The sequence below is a fragment of the Leptonychotes weddellii genome, chromosome 4 (genome assembly GCF_054177405.1).
Source record: "Leptonychotes weddellii isolate Sample4059 chromosome 4, ASM5417740v2, whole genome shotgun sequence".
Taxonomy (NCBI): Eukaryota; Metazoa; Chordata; class Mammalia; order Carnivora; family Phocidae; genus Leptonychotes; species Leptonychotes weddellii.
The window spans coordinates 94,810,575-94,826,437 of NC_138372.1; the positions used below are offsets into that span (position 1 = coordinate 94,810,575).

General features: G+C 38.6%; 1 protein-coding gene across 2 annotated transcripts in view; it reads right to left on the reverse strand.

Annotated features, from left to right (window-relative positions):
- Positions 1 to 2,376: 2,376 nt before the first annotated feature.
- Positions 2,377 to 15,863, reverse strand: part of GOLPH3L (golgi phosphoprotein 3 like) — a 42,148-nt gene continuing 28,661 nt past the window's right edge. For both annotated transcript variants that reach the window (XM_006728330.3, XM_031040861.2), the window contains exons 3-5: positions 14,702 to 14,833; positions 12,374 to 12,488; positions 2,377 to 4,709 (exon numbers count right to left, since the gene is read on the reverse strand). In XM_006728330.3, the coding sequence (XP_006728393.1) occupies positions 4,282 to 4,709; positions 12,374 to 12,488; positions 14,702 to 14,833 (675 nt within the window). In that variant the 3' untranslated portion in view covers positions 2,377 to 4,281. The remainder of the gene's footprint in view (positions 4,710 to 12,373; positions 12,489 to 14,701; positions 14,834 to 15,863) is intronic.

Here is a 15,863-nt window from a genome sequence, read left to right on the forward strand (position 1 = left end):
CCCCAATTTTCCCTTTTTGAAAATTATCTTTAGGGGCGCCTGGGTGGCTCAGTCGTTAAGCGTCTGCCTTCGGCTCAGGTCATGATCCCAGGGTCCTGGGATCGAGCCCCACATCAGGTTCCCTGCTCTGTGGGAACCTGCTTCTCCCTCTCCCACTCCCCCTGCTTGTGTTCCCTCTCTCGCTGTGTCTCTCTCTGTCAAATAAATAAATAAAAAATAAAAATCTTAAAAAAAAAAGATGGTAGGGGCGCCTGGGTGGCTCAGTTGGTTAAGCGACTGCCTTCGGCTCAGGTCATGATCCTGGAGTCCCAGGATCGAGTCCCGCATCGGGCTCCCTGCTCGGCAGGGAGCCTGCTTCTCCCTCTGACCCTCCCCCCTCTCATGTGCTTTCTGTCTCTCTCATTCTCTCTCTCAAATAAATAAATAAAATCTTTAAAAAAAAAAAAAGATGGTATCTTTTAGAAATCTAAAGACATGTGAAAAGCACACATACTGACCCACAAATTCCAGCATGTGACAAATTATTTTGTACATATTGTTCTCCTGCCTCAAATAGCTCAGCTCTTCCTCCTCAACCTGAAAAGATTCTTCAAGACTGAGTTTAAATGGAGGAAGGAGAGAGTAGTGGTTAAAAGCATGTACTTGAACTTAAGCTCTGCATTGTGTCCTTAGGCAAGCCTGAGGTTTCTCTAAAATAAACTTATAGGATTTTAGTGTTGTGAAGAATAAATAACATATAAAGTAGCATAGTACCTTACAAATGCTCAGTACATGAAAGCTACTATAAATTAATATAACTCCTCTAAGTCTGTCCTAATGGTCCCAGGAAGAAGGTTACTCCTTTCTTTGTGTGTCCAAATATTAAATTTAGGGGTGCCTGGGTGGCTCAGTTAGTTTGGTGTCTGCCTTCGGCTCAGGTCGTGATCCCAGGGTCCTGGGATCAAGCCCACGTTGGGCTCCCTGCTCTGCGGGGAGCCTGCTTCTCCCTCTCCCTCGGCCTGCCGCTCCCCCTTCTTGTGCTGTCAAATAAATAAAATCTTTAAAAAACCCCACAAATATTAAGTTTATGTTTCTATTAGAGCACTTATCAAAAAGTATCTTATTTTCCCACTTTAATGTGAGTTATTGGGAGTGAAATTGTATCCTACACAACTTTTTATTGTCAACACCCAGCAAGTGCCAGTTTTTGGCACATGTGCCAAATTTGTAAGTACTCAATATTTGGGGGATGAATGAATTACAAGCAATAAAATATCAAGCAGTGTTCTCGAAATTTAACATGCAGCTTTTGGAGACTGTTTAAAATGCAGCTTCCTAGCCCCTCACCTATGCCAGAGACGAATTTACCAAGAACCTGCATTTTAGCAAGGTAGCCCCCACCCCAAGGTGATTTTGGTGCAGTACTCTTTGCACCACGTTTTGAGAAACATTGTATAAAGGATGACTTAAGGGAACAATACTTTGCTTGAAATAAAATTAACAAGTATAAACAATCCTGGTAAATATATTTCTTATTGTCCCCTGTGCTGTAGACATTATAAAGAAGGGAAGAACAGTAAGCCAATTACAAGCACAATTATCCTTTTGTAGGTGCCACTTTTAGGCAAGAAGCTTGAGCAATGGAAACTTGAGCAAGGCAGAAGGGCCCACCATAACCCCTGGCTGAATACAGACAGGCCATCAGGTGACCCACCTCAAAATATCCAAAGGCCCTGACTAACCAGTGTGCTACTTACAGCCAGGCACAGTTACCTAAAAAGGGAAAATTCCCTATGTCCCTATACCTCCTCACCTTCTCCCTTTAAATACAGTTCCCACAGTCTCTGCTTTCCTGTCCTGCCCACCACTCCCTTGCAATGTATTCAGTAAACTTCTATCTCCTTTTTCTGCTTCAGGTGAGATCCTTTCACCACCTGTACCTCCAGATTCCACCCGATCGGGTTGCCTCACATTTGGGGGCCCCATCTAATTGGGAGAGACACCATACTTTTCACATGTTGTTAACTCTGTCACAGCGAGGTATGTTACTTGTGTTGCGAACTTAAGACTTTCAGCTCTTAAATAAGTTTAGGTGTCACTTGCAAGTAGGTAATAGGATAGAACATACTCCTTTTCTTCATGATAATAATATTATAATTGGGTAAATTATTTTGATTGAGGGGACATTTTTCAGACCACATTAGCTGCTCTTCAGGTTAGCCTTGATGTGCCTGCCCCCCCCCCCCCCCACAGCCTATATATGTTACGACTCTATGTATTCCTAATTTTCTACACAGGATGAAACAGGCTGGTCTCCTGGTGTAAAGGGATAGTGTTATTGGTCCTGTGTGGAAAGTTCTTATTTCCAGTTAAAATAATTGAAGTTGTAAAACCAGAGAACCAATAATTGATATTTATTGTACAGAACAGTGAAGGCCATATGCATTAAAGGAGAAGGTGTTTTGCAGTGAATACAGATTCAAACTGAAGAAATCCTCATTGAGATACAATATAAAAATAAACACTGACCAAGAGTTGCAAGGAAGAACTCAACTCAACTTCTGCCCCCCATCCCCCCAATCAAGCTGATACTTTCCACAGGAAAACCTGGTTTCAATTCCTGCTGAATTGTTCAAATGGAAAGGAAAACTAAGTCAGGTAGATACAACACATGGACTGGTTTTTGTACTTTCAGAGAGCCAGACTGAAACTCTACTCAGGCTCACATTTAGAATTCATTTCACACTGAAATTTGTATCTCTAGTCACATAAGCAATACCTGAAGTGAAAAACTTAATTGAGTTAATTGAGTTGGGGAATTTTGTGGGGCTAAACAGGTTTGGGGTAGGAAATGAAAGTTACAATCATTCATTTAATTACTGAATATCTGATATCAGGTCTGGGTTGTCTGTATTAGCTCTCTGACAACTTGTTTCTCTGTAATGGTCATGAAGCATGCTCCATTAAAAAATATTAGCATAATAAATGCTTGACCTTAGCGCAACTTGGTGTCTGTCCTCTTTATATTCCCAAACACTGGACTTTATTTTAGCATTCTTTTGACACCAAATTGCTCTTCTAAACAGGATTTATCTTAATCTTCTCTGCACTCACTATTGAATTGAAAAAATTGAAACTTTTTAGAGATTTGGGTAGATAGATGGTTGTGTTGAAACAAGACTAATGACTAGGAGGGTAACTGTGAATGAAATGTAGACAAAAATACTCCTAGAACCCTTAAATATAGACAGAATCTATCAATTTATGAAGGAAGTCGAAGATAGGGAACAAGAACATCTGGAGTTTAGATAGACTGTCTGGACTCAGGATGCTGCTATTCAGCAACTGAAATTTATAACTCCCTCAATTCAGAGACATGTAGAGTATATCTGGAGGAATCAGGACAGTCATGTGCTAACGGGTGGAAATTCTCATGCTACCTCCCTCCCTTATAAATCATATAACTGAAGGCTGAAGGACATGGTTGAGAGATACATTTTTTTTTTCATTCAGACTTTTGTCCTAATGAATGAGGGAGTAGGATAATGCTAAGAGAGAGTATAGAATATATTTCTGATTCTAGGGCTGTGAGAACCAGGCAATCAAATTTGCAATCTTCTCATTAGGTTAGAAAAGGAAAGAAGAAAAAATCATTAGTGGGACATACAATCCCAGAGACCATCTGCTCCAAAAATCAGTTTTGTTTCCACTGCCCCTTATTCAAAGAGACAGTTATTTCAATAACTACATTACTTAGTAGAGTCTGAGAGACAAAGACTGTGAAAACATGTATTTAAGGTAGAAAACAGGGGCGCCTGGCTGGCTCAGTCCGTAGAGTATGTGACTCTTAACCTTGGGGTCATGAGTAAGCCCCATGTTGGGCGTGGAGCCTACTTAAAAAAAAAAAAGATAGAAAACAAATTTTTAAAAACTTAATAAATGGTTTGCTCTATATCTCACTCACATTTTCTGACTGGAGAACTTCAAATCCCACTTAGATATTCCTGCTTATCCAAAAGCACACTGGGTGGAAGTAAACCAAGAAATGAGAAAAAATGATAATTGGGTGTGTGTGGGTTCACCTAGTTTATTCACCTCTGTAGTGGAAAAATAAGGAGAAATAAAGTCTGTTTACAATGGCCAAAGTTTATGGAGAAGCCCTGAAGCTGCTCTCCCCAAATCACAAATCTGATTCAAGAGAAGGAAAAAAATGATGAAAAACATCTCATCACACAAAACTCAGTGTGGTGTCTCTGACAGTCACCAGCCAGCAGGGGAAAAGGAGAAACCCACCCACTGGCTTTAGGATTTATTGAAGGCTGCCAGCACAGCCCAGATCATCTCTGTGGCACTGTGCTTTGTCCCCTCCACTTCAGGGTCCAGTTCTACTAGATCCTTGGCTCGATTCATTGCCACATCATACTTGTCATCTGTCAGAGAGGAGAAGACATTCTCTAGCACGTCAGAGGAGTGGGCTAGCACCAGGAGTGCTAGTGTTCGCTTGTCCATACGCTGAGGGTCATTTACCCACCGCTCTAGGACACTATCTTGAAGTTTTTTGACTAGTCGTTGTTTCTCTGTTGTATTGGTCACTGGATGAGTAGTCATATCAAATAGGAGGAAATTCTGCTTCTCAGTGGTTAGAATACCCTTTTCTACTAGGTTCTTTGCAATTCGCTCTCTTACATTTCTCAGCTGGTACTGTAATTTGAAGGGGTTCCAGGTTTCACCTTTGGGGAAAAAAAACAGAAGACTTGAACAACACTATAAGCCAACTAGACCTAACAAGACATCTACAGAACATTCCACCCTAACAGCAGAATACATATCTTTCTCAAGTGCACATGGAACGTTCTCCAGGATAGACCATATGGTAGGCCATAAAATCAGCCTTAATAAACTTAAAAGGACTGAAAACATCCAAAGTATGCTATCCAACCACAATAGAATTAAATTAGAAATTAACAGACAAAAATCTGGGAAATTAAAAAATATGTGGAAATTAAGCAACCCACTCCTAAATAACCAACTGGTCAAAGAAGAAATCACAGGGAAATTTAAAAAATACTTTGAGTTGCATGAAAATGAAAACACAACAGACCAAAATTATGGGCTGCAGCTTAAAGCAGTGCCAAGAGAGAAATTTATGACCCCAAATGTTATATTAGAAAAGGAGATGTCAAATCAATAACCTAACTTTCTACCTTAAAAAAGTAGAAAAAGAAGAGCACATTAAGCATGAAAGGAGCAAAAGAAAGGAAACAGTAAAGATTAGAGAGGAGATAGATTGAAACAATGAAAACAATAGAGGAAATCAATAAAATCAAAGTTGAAAAGATCAACAAATTGACAAACCTAGACTGACCAAGAAAAAAGAGAAGACTCAAATTACTAAAATTAGGAATGAAAGAGGAAACATCACCACTGACCTTAAAGAAATAAAAAGGGTGGTAAGAGGACACTTTATAAACAACAGTATGCCAACAAATTAGATAACCTAAAAGAAATGGACAAATTCCTTGAAACACACAAATTATTTAAATTGACTCAAGAAGAAAGAGAAAGTCTGAATAGATCTGTAACAGTAAATAGATTGAATAAGAAATTTAAAACTCCCCCCAAAAAGCGTGGTTAAGATGGGTTATTGGTAATTCTACCAAATGTTTAAAGAATACTACTAATCCTTCACAAACTCTTTCAAAAAAACAGAAAAGGGAACACTTCCTTAAGTATTACTCTGATACCAAAACCAGACAAAGACATCACAAGAAAACTATAGACCAATATCCCTTATGACTATAGGTACAAAAATATTCTACAAAATACTACCAAATAAAATCCAGCAACATATAATAAACACTATGTAACAAAATTAGGTGGGACTTATTCCAGAAATGCAAGGTTGCTTTAATATCCCCAAATCCAATTATGTAACACATCATATCAATAGAATGAAAAGCAAAACCAAATGATCATCTCAATCAACACAGAAAAAGTATCTGACAGGGCGCCTGGGTGGCTCAGTCGTTAAGCGTCTGCCTTCGGCTCAGGTCATGATCCCAGGGTCCTGGGATCGAGCCCCACATCGGGCTCCCTGCTCGGCGGGAAGCCTGCTTCTCCCTCTCCCACTCCCCCTGCTTGTGTTTCCTCTCTTGCTGTGTCTCTGTCTGTCAAATAAATAAATAAAATCTTTAAAAAAAAAAAAAAAAAAAAGAAAAAGTATCTGACAAAATCCAACATACTTACATGATAAAAACACTCAACAAACTAGGAATAGGTAGGGCGCCTGGGTGGCTCAGTCGGTTGAGCGACTGCCTTCGGCTCAGGTCATGATCCTGGAGTCCCAGGATCGAGTCCCGCATCGGGCTCCCTGCTCGGCAGGGAGTCTGCTTCTCCCTCTGACCCTCCCCCCTCTCATGCTCTCTCTATCTCATTCTCTCTCTCAAATAAATAAATAAAATCTTTAAAAAAAAAAAAAACAACTAGGAATAGGTAGAACCTTCCTCAACCTGATAGAGGGCATTTACAAAAAACCCACAGCTAGCTTCATACTTAATGGTGAAAGAGTCAGTGTTGTCCTGCTAAGATTAGGTATAAGACAAAGATGCCATTTTCATCACTTCTATTATTTTTTTCTGGAGGTTCTAGTCGGGCAATTAGGCAAGAAAAAGAAATAAAAGCATTCAGATCAGAAAGGAAGAAGTTAAGCTATTTTTATTTTCAGATGACATGATCTTGTATACAGAAAAATCTAAGGAATCCACTTAAACTATTGCAACAAATAAATTCAGCAAGGTTGCAGGATACAAGATTAATATACAAAAATCAACTGAATTTCTATTCATTAGCAACAAATAATCTGAAAATAAAATTAAGAAAACAATTACATTTATAATAGCATCAAAAAGAACAAAATACTTAGGAATATAACAAAAGTAGTGTAAGATTTGTCACTGAAAATTATAAAATATTGTTGAAAGAAATAAAGATTATCTAAATAAATGGAAAGACATCCTATGTTCACAGATTGGAAAACTTCATATTATTAAGATAGCAATATTCCCCCAAATTGACCTACAGATTCAATACAATTCCTATTAAAATCCTACCCTGCTTTATTGCAGAAATTGACAAGCTAATTCTATAATTCATATGGAAATGCAAAGACCGAGCATGGCCAAAAAAATCTTGAAAAAGAAGAATAAAGTTGGAGGACTCACAGTTCCCGGTTTCAAAACTACTATAAAACTACAATAATCAAAAAAACAAAACAAAAACCAAACCCTACAATAATCAGGAGAGTGTGGTATTGCATAAGAATAGACATATAGATCAAAAGAAGAGTCCACAAATAAACCCATATATTTATGGTCAAATGATTTTTTACAATGGTACCGAGATAAATCATGGAGGACAGAACAGTATTAGGACAAATAGTGCCAGGACAACTGTATTTCTATCTTCATGCAAATGACTGAAGTTGGAGCTCTATCCCATACCATACAATTAACTCAAAATAGACAACAGACCTAAATGAAATAGACAAAGCTATAATCTCTTAGAAGTAAATGCAGGAATAAATTTTTTTTTTTAAAGATTTTATTTATTTATTTGAGACAGAGAGAATGAGAGACAGAGAGCAAGAGAGGGAGGAGGGTCAGAGGGAGAAGCAGACTCCCTGCCGAGCAGGGAGCCCGATGCGGGACTCGATCCCGGGACTCCAGGATCATGACCTGAGCCGAAGGCAGTCGCTTAACCAACTGAGCCACCCAGGCGCCCAGGAATAAATTTTTTAAATAAGATTTTTAAAATTTATTTGAAAGAGAGAGAACACGTGCGTGCAAGAGAGAGAGCTTGAGTGGGAGGGAGAGGGGCAGAGGGAAAGGGAGAAGCAGGCTCCCTGCTGAGCAGGGAGCCCAATGCAGGGCTCAATCCCAGGACCCTGGGATCATGACCTGAGCCGAAGGCAGAGGCTTAACCAACTGAACCATCCAGGCGCCCCAGGAATAAATTTTCATGATGTTGGGTTAAGCAATCATTTCTTAGATATTACACAAGTAATAAAAGAAAAAAAGATTAATTGAAAAGTATTAAAATTGAAAACTTTATCTTTGAAGGACACCATAAAGAAGTGAAAAGACAGAATGGAAGAAAAGTTTTGCAAATCCTGCACATGATGAGATTTGTATCTAGAATATATTTGAAAAGTACAACTCATAGTAAAAAAGGTAAACCTCATTAAGAAATAAGTAAAGTATTTTTTTTTTTTTAAGATTTTATTTATTTATTTCACACACAGAGAGAGCAAGAGAGATCACAAGCAGCGGGGGGCAGTGGGAGAGGGAGAAGCAGGCTCCTGGCTGAGCAGGGAGCCCAACATGGGGCTCGATCCCAGGACCCTGGGATCATGACCTGAGCTGAAGGCAGATGCTTAACTGACTGAGCCATCCAGGCACCTCAAAAAATAGGTAAAGTATTTGAATAGACAATTCTCCAAAGAAGATATACAGATGGCCATAAGTACATAAAGATGGTCAACAACATTAGAATTAGGAAAATCCAAATAAAAGTCACAATGATATACCACTACATATTCATTAGGATAGATAAAATAAAGCAGAGAATAACAAGTACTGATGAGAATGTAGAAGAATGAAAACTCATACATGGGGGGCACCTGGGTGGCTCAGTTGTTAAGCGTCTGCCTTCGGCTCAGGTAATGATCCCAGGGTCCTGGGATCAAGCCCCGCATCAGGCTCCCTGCTCCGCAGGAAGCCTGCTTCTCCCTCTCCCACTCCCCCTGCTTGTGTTCCTGCTCTCGCTGTCTCTCTCTCTGTCAAATAAATAAATCTTTAAAAAAAAAAAAAAAGAAAAGAAAACTCATACATTGGTGTGGAAATATAAAATGGTGTAGCCACTTTGAAAAACTGGCCCCATCCCTGTCCTTAAGATGTTTAAAGTCTAGTATGGGGTAATAGTGGGGAGACAAAAATAATATTTGAAGTGGGCCCTAATGACAAACTCAAACTGGACATAGATGATAAGGTTCTTTAAATTATTAATCACTGAGGTATGACATCAGGGATGATGACAGAGTAGGAAGTGCCAGACATTCCTCTCTTCACCTAGACAACAATTATACTAGAACCTAGAATCTTTTTTTTTTTTTAAACTAGGCTCCAGGGGCGCCTGGGTGGCTCAGTTGGTTAAGCATCCACCTTTGACTCAGGTCATGATCCCAGAGTCCTGGGATCAAGTCCCACATTGGGCTCCCTGCTCGTCAGGGAATCTCCTTCTCCCTCTGCCCCTCCCCTTGGTTGTGAGCATTCTCTTTCTCTCAAATAAATAAATAAATAAAATCTTTAGTAGTTTTTCTTCCCCTTTCCTTAAAACAAACAAACAGGGCGCCTCCTCCACTCCCCCTGCTTGTGTTCCCTCTCTCGCTGTGTCTCTCTCTGTCAAATAAATAAATAAAATCTTAAAAAACAAACAAACAAACAAACCAACCCAGGAAGACAGAAGTGAGTCTTTACATACAAGGGATCCTCAGTAATATTATCAGCAGATTTCTCATCAAAAAATTTGGAAGCCTGCAGGCAGTGGGCTGATATATTCAAAGATATAAAAGGAAAAAAAACCTGTCAAATGAGAATTCTATACCCAGAAAAACTGTCCTTCAAAAATGACTCATACTTCCCAACTTCAAAACTTACTATAAACTATAGTAAGTAAAACAGTATGGTATTGGCATAGGACAAACATAGATCAAAGCAACAGAGCAGAGAGCCCAGAAATAAATCCTCGCATCTATGATCAACTGATTTTCAACAAGGCTAATAAGACTATTCAGTGGGGAAAGGGCAGTCTTTTCATGGATATGAGACCAAAAGTGCAGGCAACAAAAGAAAAAATAGATAAACTGGATTTCATCAAAATTAAGAACTTTTGTGCATCCAGGATTACCATCAAAAAAGTTGAAAAGACAACCTACAGAATGGGAGAAAATATTGGTAAATAATGATGGATCTGATAAGGGATTAATATCCAGAAAATATAAAGAACTTCTAAAACTCAACAGCAATAACAATAGGGAGCCAACAGGGTGGCTCAGTTGGTTAAGCATCTACCTTTGGCCCAGGTCATAATCTCAGGGTCCTGGGATCGAGTCCTGTGTTGGGCTCCCTGCTCAGTGGGGAGTCTGCTTCTCCCTCTCCCTCTGTGTATTTGCTAGCTCTCTCTCAAATAAATAAATAACTAAATATTCAGATAAATAAAATCTTTAAACAAAAACAGTAACAACAGAACCTAATTAAAAAAATGGGCAAAGAACTTGAATAAACATTTTTCCAAAGAAGATATACAAATGGCCAATAACCTATGAAAAGATGCTCATCACTGGTCATTAGGGAAACACAAATGAAAACAACAATGAGCTATCCCTTCATGCCTACTAGGGGAGCTAATAATTAAAAACAAAATAAAACAAAAAATAGAACAAGTGTTGATGACAATGTAGAGAAACTAGAAAGCTCATGCATGGCTGGTGAGAGTGTAAAAGGGTGTAGCCTGTACAGGAAGTAGTTTTATGGTTTCTCAAAACATAGCACTATCATATGACCCAGCAATTCTACTCCTAGCTATATATCCAAAAGAATGGAAAGCAGGGACTTGAACAGATATCTGTATACTAATGTTCATAGCAGCATTATCCACAATAGCTAAAAGGTGGAAACAACCCAAGTGTCCATCAACAAATGAATAAAAAAAAAAAAGGGTAGATCTGAACAATGGAATATAATTTGGCCATAAAAAGGAATGAGATTTTGATATATGCTACAACATGAGCAGACCTTGGAAACATTATGCTTAATGCAATAGGACAGATATAGAAGGACAAATATTGTATGATTCCACTTATATGAGTTACCTAGTACAGGCAAATTCATAAAGACAAGTAGAAAAGAGGTTGCCAGAGAATAGGAGGGTGGGAAGAAAGGATGTTTGGGATGATGAGAAAGCTTTGGGTATAGAGAGAGGTGATGGTTACATAACACCTTGAATGTATTTAATGTCACTGAATTATACATTTATGAATGGTTAAGACAATAAAGATTATGTTATGCATATTTTACAATTAAAAAAGTTAACTATATAAATTAAAACACATCCACAAAAAACACATCTGTGAATGTTCATGGCAGCATTATTCATAATAGCCTAAAAGTGGAAATAATCCAAATGTCTACCAACTGATGAATCAATAAATAAATGTGGTACATCTATACAATGAAATATTATTTAGTGATAAAAAGGAGTCAAGGTAAAACTGGGGAAGTTCTAGTAAGATTGGTGGATTTTATCAATGTCAATATCCTGTGGGTCATATTATACTATAGTTTTGTAAAAGGTTATCACTGGGGGATCTGGGCAGTGTATAAGGGATCTCTCGGTATTATTTCTTACAACTGCATGTAAATCTACAAATATCTCAGTAAAAATTTCCATTAAAAAAATTGTCCCAGAAGGTAACACTGGCTGTGATCTCAAAGTGTCCTGCTTTCTCCTAAAATTTTATACCACAGATCTACTTACTTATATTAAAGTTTTTGAACTTGCCCTTAAAAAAAAAAAGAGGATGGGCGCCTGGGTGGCTCAGACGGTTGAGCGTCTGCCTTCGGCTCGGGTCATGATCTCAGGGTCCTGGGATCGAGTCCCGCATCAGGCTCCCTGCTCCTTGGGAGCCTGCTTCTCCCTCTGCCTCTCTCTCTCTCTGTCTCTCATGAATAAATAAATAAAATCTTTAAAAAAAAAAAAAGAGGATGAAGTACTGGAACATGCTAAAACACGGATGAACCTTAAAAATATTATATCTTAAGCCAGTTACACAAAATGTACATTTCATTTATATGAAATATCTAGAATAAGCAAATCTATAGAGACAGAATGTAGATTAGTGGTTGCCTAGAGCTGGGCAGGAGGCTTGGAAAAAACTGATAATTAGTATGGGGTTTATTTTTGGGGTGATGAAAATGTTCTAAATTTAGATTGTGATGATGGTTGCACAATTGTGTGAATATACTAAAATCCATTTAATTGTGTACTTTCCATGGGTTAACTGTATGGTGTATGAATTATATATCAATAAAGATGTTAAACATTTTTCTTGTGAAGAATATTTTTAGAGAACTTATAGGGTGGGGTGGCAGAAGTAAGATGAAACCTTGGAAAACTTTATGTATTGATTAACCATGCCTTTTCTGTCCCTCTTTAATACATTTAAACAGTGAACCATGTATTTCTTACCCAGCAGCTTTAATTCCTGTACTCCTATTCTTGAACTAGTAGCATAAAGATTACAAAGTGTGGGATTTTTGAACCATTTGAGCCATTTTACCTGTGAGTAGCTCTATCCATGTCTGGACGGTTTCTGTGGGTTCAGTTGCTTTGATGTGTTTGAGAGTTTCATCCAGTAAAACATCCCCTGTTGGGCTATCTGACTTTAGCAGTACCTTTAAAAGAAGAATCAAGGAACCCTAGTTCATTTACTTAATTCAAATTAAAATCTTTCAGTATACCATATATGTATTATTGGTTAAGTGTTGTAGGAAATGCAAAGCAACTTAGTATACTGTTCCTTTCCTCAAGAAATTTAAAATTTAGTATGGGATAATAGTAAGGAGACAAAAATAACATTTGAAGTGGACCCTAGCGACAAACTGGATATAAATGATCATGGAAAAAATACGCAATAATAAGTCTTTGGGTCTGCAAAACCAACGTTTTAAAAAAAATATTTGAGAGAGAGTGAGAGAGAAAATGCGCAGGGGGGAGAGGCAGAGGGAGAGAGAAAAGCAGACTCCCTGCTGAGCAGAGAGCCTGATGCGGGACTTGATCCCAGGACCCTGGGATCATGACCTGAGCCAAAGGCAGATGCTTAACCAACTGAACCACCCAGGCGCCCTGGAAAACCAATTTGTGAAATAATAAATATAGGAAAGTCAGGAAAGGAACCAGTTTTGGAGAAAAGTTGATAGGTTTGATTTTAACTGATAAGGGATAGCCAAGTTGAAATGCCTACTCAATAGTTAAATAGGGTAGAAAAAGAAGGCCTAGGATTTGATAGGTTAATATCATGGAGGTGATAGATGAAGCTGTAAGGTAAATGATAGCTCCAAAAGGACAGGAAGTTATGCAAAAGGATACAAACTGAGACTTAGATGTTAAGGAATGGAGAAGTACAAGAAATAGGGTACAGCCAGAGAAGCAAGAAAATGTAATATAACAAAAGCCAAGAATGGAGAAAATTTCAAGTAGGAGGAGGTGGTCAAAAATGTCAAATTGCCACATATAGCTTAAAAGAGAAAAATAAAGACAAAAGAGAGGGTGGTGATGGAGCACCTGGCTGGCTCAGTTGATAGAGAATGTGTCTTTTTTTTTTTTTTTAAGATTTTATTTATTTACTTGAGAGGGAGGGATAGCAAGAGAGCACGAGTGGGGTGGAGGGTTACAGAGAGAGGGAGAAGCAGGCTCCTGGCTGAGCAGGGAACCCGATGCGGGGCTCGATCCCAGGACCCCAGGATCATGACCCGAGCGGAAGGCAGACGCTTAACAACTGAGCCACCCAGGCGCACCCCCCCTTTTTTTTTTTTTAAGATTTTATTTATTTGACAAAGAGAGACACAGGGAGAGAGGGAACACTAGTAGGGGGAGTGGGAGAGGGAGAAGGAGGCTTCCCGCTGAGCAGGGAGCCGGATGTGGGACTCAGTCCCAGGACCCTGAGATCATGACCTGAGTGGAAGGAAGATGCTTAAAGACTGAGCCACGAAGGCACCCCTCACTTTTAAAAATATTTTATTTATTTATTTGACACAGAGAGAGAGAGAGAGTGAGCGAGCATAAGGAGGGGGAGCGGCAGACGGAAAGGCAGAAGCAGGCGCCGGATGAGCAGGAAGCCTGACGCAGAGCTCCATCCCAGGTCCCCAGGATCATGACCTGAGCCAAAGGCAGACGCTTAACCGACTGAGCCACCCAGGTGCTCAGAGCATGTGACTCTTGATCTCAGGGTTGAGTTCAAGCCCTACACTGGGCACAGAGCCTGCTGGTGATACCTAAAGAATGTAGTTTTGGTAGAGTTCTGAGTATGACAGTGAAGTTATGAGTGGAAAAAATAAGTAGTAAAAAATGGTGACAGGAGTATAGCTCATATGGTGGACCCGACTTACTGTAAATGGAAGGAGAAAAATCTAATGGTTATCTGAGCATGACTAGAGTTAAACAAAGACTCACCTGACCCATGTGTTTGCCCCCCTGCTATATAACACTCTATTTCATAATGTTATATAGAGGGAGTAATAACAGCATCCTAAAGTGATTTTTCTGCATAAAAAAGACAAAACCATAACCTTCTTAAAACTCTTTAGATGATGGATATTTGAATTTCTCCCTCTGCTATAGGTTAATTAAAACTGTTAGACAATGGAACAACTGAGTCAGTGATATTTATCTTGTCTCACTACTCAGATCTTCCCATTCCCCCCAGGGGCACCTGGATGGCTCAGTTGGTTAAGCATCTGACTCTTGATATTAGCTCAGGTCTTGATCTCAGGGTCATGAGTTAAAGCCCCTTGAAAAAAAAAAAACAAAAAACTTCCCATTCCTCCAGAATGGAGCATTGGTATCTGCCCTTTCATAAGTTAGGAGGATGTCCACAGAGGTGCTGTACCTTTCTGTCCAGTAGTCGCTTCTTACGCATCGTGGGGGGTTCCAGATAGATTCGACCCCGCATGGCCAGCTCTATCAGGATACCCCCTCGCAGGCCAGATGATATGCAGTCATTCCAGAAAGATGTGTAACCCTAGAGAAGGCAAAAGAGGAGAGAAAGAATTTTTTTTTTTTAAAGCAGAACATTATTATATTTGAATACACAACTTCTATACAACCAAAAAGTATAACATCACAGTAAAATGGTGGTGAGAACACATGGTATTTCTTTTGCAATGCATGGTTAACATCCTTAGTCATAAATGACCTTTTAGAAATCGGTAACAAAAACACTAATATTCTGAGAGAAATGAAAAAGAAAACACAGAGGAAAATGAAATAACAAGTGACTAGTAAGGTTTAAGGACATATGAAGATGACAAGCCATTTTTTTTGTAATACCACATTTTCAAAGATTAAAACATTGAAATGTAATGTTTGTACTGTTTAAGAAAATAGAAGTCTCATAAACAAACACTGGGAGACAAGACGGACGAGGACAATCTATACCATTTGGGGAAAATTTCTACTTTTGACTCAGAATATAAATTTTGGATATACTTAATTCCAATAAGGTGGAAATACTAGGACTATTTTCAACAAATTAGTCAGAGAAATTAAAAATAATTTCTATATAAAGCATGTAACTGCCTAGAAAATTTGTAGCTAATATATGGGTCCAAAAGACTACTAGCATAACAATTTGTTCATCAATATACCCCAAAAGGATACACACAAAACTCAATTAACAGTAGATAATGTTGGGAAGTAGAATTAGGAGGGGGAAAAAAGCATTTAAGAAGTAAAAATAATATCCTTCACAAATTTCTGTGCTTTTTGAAATCTGGAAAAAGCTAATTTTTTTATCAATCAATTTTAAATTTACCCTGTAATAAGTGAAAATTATAAAATGTTCACTATATTTATACTTATGGAAACACTGAAATGAAGCCTTGCCATCACACCATCCTGAGTTTCTCTGTTGAAATAACATCTCCACCATTCAAGCTCCTGAGATTTAGTCCAATGTCAATAACGAAAACAGTCAACATGCCTGGTTACAATTCCCTCCAAGGACACTCTTTAGGTAACTTTCAAACTTGAGCTTTCTCGGCCCAGTTTTT